At 36.7% G+C, this 5,631-nt stretch overlaps 1 protein-coding gene across 4 annotated transcripts in view; it reads right to left on the minus strand.

The window, feature by feature from the left end:
• The window catches only part of hdac5 (histone deacetylase 5), an 86,682-nt gene that overhangs the window by 41,248 nt on the left and 39,803 nt on the right, over positions 1-5,631 (minus strand). For all 4 annotated transcript variants that reach the window (XM_015395022.1, XM_015395021.1, XM_015395020.1 and 1 more), the window contains one exon: positions 4,480-4,566. In XM_015395022.1, the coding sequence (XP_015250508.1) occupies positions 4,480-4,566 (87 nt within the window). The remainder of the gene's footprint in view (positions 1-4,479; positions 4,567-5,631) is intronic.

Raw genomic sequence — 5,631 nt, forward strand, 5'->3', positions numbered from 1 at the left:
CTAACCATGACTCAGAGTTAGTCTGATCAAAAAAAATGTAGCAGAGTGCAGAGGTTCTAGATATACCAAGGGAAAATCTTCTAGATTTTTTAAGTCATGCAGAGGTAAATTGAAAATATGTTTCTTAGCTTCTTAGATTAGTCGAAATCTTCATGAAATGTATATTTCAGGACTGATCAGAGACAGATTAAGGGACAGCTGCAGAATTCAAGATAAAAACGATTTACTGGCAATGCAACAAGCAATCAAATCTGGCTGAAAAAGTACTTTGCAAGAAGAAAAAATCTATATTAAAAATGTAACATATCTTTTTGTCTTTTGTAATTCAGCAAGACTCAGAAATAGCTGTTCCAACAAACCCAGACCCAGATGCAGAGTCAGAATCACAGGTAAGACCGACTAAGGAAGCTACAAGAATCAAAGCACAAACAAGAGTGTGCAAATCAGTTAATAAATGAATTGAAATAAAACTTTCAATACTGAGACTTTTGCTGTTAGAGATATGTGGGACACAATTCTAAAGTAGATTTTGCTGCTCCTGTGATGGAGGATAGTACAGCTGAAAGGCACATTGAAATGATTGTGTGCTTTCAGATGTTTTTCTCAGTTAAGTGGCTTTCAGTGTATAAATCCAATATCAAACTATCTGATATAGAGAGGATTTTGTTACCTGCCAAATATCAGCAGTAAAATAGTTTGGTTGTTAGGATTTTTGATGTTATAATATAATTGGTTGTTACACAAGGGACAAATATGCTCATATTTTAAAGTCTAAAAAATACATTTTCACTTACATCTATTCATATTACTTGTGCCAAAGATTTTTCCTGTTTTTATTTGTTATTGATGTTGCTGAAGTTTCTGAGCCATTACAAAAAAGCCACTTTAATGAACCAGTCTATCTGTACATTATAACATTTTTATTTTGTTACTGTTTTATTCTCAGCTATATGAAAGCACTGAATAAATGTATGGCGTTCAAATTTGTGTTTGGGCTTATTTTTAGCTAAATACAAAAACCTAAGAAAAGCCTTTAAATCCTGTAACTGCAGGTTGATCATCACCAACCCTTATAGCAGGGGAACCAATTAAAATTCAGCGGGGTCCGAATAAATAAAATCATCAACCAGTAAAGGTCTGGAGACATTTTTAATGATCTGTTACTTTAAACAGTTTTTAAAACTGAAATAAAATGAGGTGTTTATGCATCCATGTTATACATTGAATTTTTTAATAAAAAAAAAAAATCTATTTTAAAATCTAAAGTGTTTTTTGAAGTAGAGAACAAAAATAGTTTGGTATACAGACAATTTCCTGATTCACATATTTTAGAAAAGACCTGAACTGAGTGTTTCTTTCTTTTTTCTGTCTTAATGTTGGCAGTGGGCTTTAGGCTGCCCTTCTAGGCTTTAAACCTGGGTTTAATGGAGACTAAGCCATTGTTAAGCACATATCAAGGTGCTCATTTTAAACCTGGATCCATATTTATTTTTGATTCTGTTCATGGTGGAGAATCCTGCTTCACAGCAGCAGGTTGAGCCAAACATCCTCTAAATGTTCAGGCTCCGCTCCGGTCAAGATCCGCTATTGCAATCGCACCAAACAGGAAAAAGAACGGCGAGAAGATCCGGTTTGTCAGATTAAAATATAGTAACAACACATCCATAACTACAAATTAGTAATTCATAATTCTTATATATTTAAAAAAACTAACACCATTTATTTAAAAGATTGGATGCAAACTATTGGTTCTTCAACAGACCAGGAAGCCGATTTCTCATCTCCATCAGAAATTGAACATCTGCTGGATGCTGATTTTTTTTTTTTATATGTCAGATTAAATTAAGCGTTCATTTCTGCATGTTTTGTTCCTATGAATTTAATGATAATATCGCGCATCCTCTCCTAAAGCTCAGAGGATAAGGAACAGCGGAGGCTGTAGGCTTTGATTTGCGGCGGAGCAGTGATGGAGGATGTGGGATTTCAGGGTAACAGGAGAAGCGGCACAAGTGACGTTTAGACACTGTCCTCAGACAACATGTGGTAATTTATAAATGTTTTAAATCAGGTTGGGTCCGGATTATCCAACAGGTGGATCTGGATCCGGACCACGGTCAGCTAATCCGTGACTTCTGCCTTATAGTGTCCCCACCAACTTTCATTACAAAGTTACACCCTTGATGATTATATTTGTAACAAAAAAAACAGCACAGCTATTAAGCAAAGCCCCACTTAACAAGTGTGTGCAGGATCTCAAACCAGAACAGATAGAGATTGTTCATATATTAAAACCATAATGAGATCCTCGTCTAAAGAAAAAACAAACACAGCAATAAACGCCGTGGTACGGTTTCTATGCTGACTGAAGCAGAGAGGTGATTCTCAGACAGAGATCTGGGAATTTTATCAAAGTTTTTGTTTCTTTTTTTTTTATAAAGAGGTGACAGAGATACGCTACGCTAACCCATTCTGTCTGCCCCTTGCTATTCTGTGATTATTGTGAGGTTCAAAGAAGATCACTATTTTACTATATCCCATTTTTGTCCACCTGAAGTTATTTTATTTTTCGAGGAGATTGATAAACTGCCCCTCGTTTTTGTGAGGCTCAAAGAGGCTCACTACTTTCTCCGTTTTGTCCTCCTAAACTCCTATCATTGGTAAAGTTTTTTGTATGTTACATTTATTGTTTTCAGGGAAGTATGTTCCGCTTGATATATACGCATTGTGTGTCTCCCAAACCGACTCTTTCCCCATGCAATTGACAGATTTTATTAATATTTTTCCCCAAAAGTCTTTTACTTTGTAACCCCGTCTCCCTTCCTGTCAGACTCATGAAATTGCAGCCGAATTGCTGTGTCGTCCAAATAGTATAGACCTAGGGTCTATCTCAGTCGGACATAAGCAGCCCTCTTGCGTAAAATCATGTTGCGTGTGATCATCCTCACTGACTTTTAATTAGCCAAACGCCATGACCTTTTCCAACACTATTTTCTGTTGGATCGGATGCAACATTGGATTCAGTGTGTTCTGGCCTTAATGCTTTTTAACATTGGTAACATAAAAAGTTTAAGCCTTTATCGAATTAAAAGCTGATAAGTCTCTAGGGCTTTGCAAACATGGAAAATGTAACGTACCATGATAATGAAGACCGAGTCCACATGAGATGCTGATCTTGCTCTCTTTGTAGTTTTCCCAGAGCATTGCATAGTCTTGGAGTGAATTTGGGAAATGGCCAACACCAGGAAGAGCAGTCACTGTTAAAAATTTCCTGACATTTCCAGAAAACCTGATCCAATCTCCAAGGAGGCAGGATATTCTTATTTGCATTACTTTATAACTACAAGTTTAACACCTCCATGCTACTTGCCTGCTGCTGTTCCGTACTGTTACCTGATATTAGCATTAAAGCTAATATCAAAAATTAAAAGTGGGATTATTTTAAACCAATATTGCATTGAGATTTTATTTTGATTTTCCTTATCATTAACCAAAATCATGTAAATGTTTCACTGCAGCATATCATTTTCTTCATGACCTGGAGAGCTTGCTTGTCCAGAGTCCATTGTTGCAGGACTTAACTGTAACTTCTGCGTGCTAGCTGCACCACTCTCTTCCTTTCTGTGTGGTTGCAAACCCACTTTAAGCATATTACCGCCTGCTAAAGGGCTGTAGGGATAAATCTTTCTACCTACTGTTTAAATGTAACATGAGCAATAGTGATGGCCTCTTCGATTTAAAAATTGCCTTTTGTTAAATTGCGATTATATTGAAAATGCTATTTATTGCCCAGCCCTAGTTAGCATATTATGCAACAGACTGGCCACCTGCCCAGGGTGAACCCCACCTCTCGCCCGTAGACAGCTGGAGATAGACACCGGCCACACAGTTCGGAAGAGGATTAGGGCCAATTAAAAAAAAAAAAAGTTTAAAGTTTTATTTCAGTTTAACATGGGAAAAAAAAGTCAGAATTCTGACTTTTTTTTCCTATGTTAAACTGAAATAAAATTTAGAAATCAGTTAACTTTTTTTTCCAGTGGCCCTAATCCTCTTCCATACCACAGCCACCCTGACAAATATTAAGCTCAATAAAATGGATGGATGGATAGTTAGAATATTAATAAACTAAGCAGCAGCAACCTCTTCATGGATTTTGAGCCCCTCTTCTTTTAAGTCAGCACCTACCCTCAAAAGATTTGGGGGTTTTGTTGCCTTGAATCTGAGAGATGTAACGGCTGGATGAAGCCATTTGTCAGCCCTATAACAAAGTTACTACCATCTATAAAATCAGACACTTCTAATTCAAAGTTAACATTTTTTAAAATGTGTCTATTTTGAGTTATATTCAAGTACTTTTGAACCTGGTTAAGATGAGCGCATTTTGTTTATGTTCTGATGTGTAAAATCCTAAATCTGAAAGTGTGTGTAGTTTTATATTTCGTATTATCTGATTCTGCTTGTTTTTCTTGGGAGGAAACTCACCGCCTTCCCCCCCGCCTCCTCGTTGCTCACTTGTTTCTTCGACTGGGCTCTGCATACCTGATGGTAGGCTGCTATTTACCTCCAAGACTGATGGAGAAAAACAGAGAGAAGTAAATGATTAGCCTTGGACAGTGAACAGTGTTACGTCCCTCAGGAATTTCCACAGAGTGTATCAAGTCAGCTTCTATTTCCTTCACACAAACAGTGGTAGTGAAAGTCAGGGACACAGTGTCCTGCCTCCCTAAAATAGGCACAAACCTAACATTAGCCGTAACACTGTTACCTTGGCATTAGTATAAAGTATATTCAGCACGTTTCAGCTGAAGGACACAGAGGAGAATGATTACTGCTGGAAAAACAAAACTGTCACAGAGGATGCAAAATATCGCATAAAGTTGGCGACAAAATTTGGAGAGATGAAAAAAAAATGAAGATGTTTTCCATTAATAATTATGTTTAGCAGGCATGGGAGGGTTTGTGGCGAGTCTAAACCTGTCAGATTACGTATGTAGAAACTCATCAGATTGTCAAAAGAACTTATCACAAATAATGTACAGAGACTGTAGAAATATCTTACTGTCATTTGTGCGTATGGTTGCCTAGAGCAGTGACTCGCAACCAGTGGCACAAGTACTTGTACTCCTAGTGGTTCATAAGTGCATTGCAAAGAGTTAAAAAAAATATGTATATTATTTCTCAGGTAATACGATGAAATAGGGCTGGGATCTGTTCTGCTTTGTGAGGACCCATAGAACAAGCTTTATTCAACCAAAAAATAATTTATTCTTACATTTTTGAGTTCACCTTCAGCTTTGACACACATTAAAACTAAGCTGAGGAACAGATTGGATGTAGAAAACAGCCTGGGATCAGCTTTTTCAGGCTCAGGTGTCCTGAATGATGAAAACAATATAAAAAGATATGGTTTCAGTCTGACTATAATTTTTGTTCAGTATTGTGTTCCCAATTCCTCAAGTTTAAAGGAAAAGTCGGTAATATTCAGAATACAAACTTCTGAAAGTAATTCAAATATGAAATTATTCCATACTGTTTAATAAATGATCAGTGTTTTAATTAAGAGTAATTTCATCTGAATGTGCTTTACTGTAGACATCCATGTTTGTCAAAGAACACTACTGCCACCTACTGGTT

This window comes from Cyprinodon variegatus, unplaced genomic scaffold, assembly GCF_000732505.1.
Source record: "Cyprinodon variegatus isolate N-32 unplaced genomic scaffold, C_variegatus-1.0 Scaffold719, whole genome shotgun sequence".
NCBI lineage: Eukaryota > Metazoa > Chordata > Actinopteri > Cyprinodontiformes > Cyprinodontidae > Cyprinodon > Cyprinodon variegatus.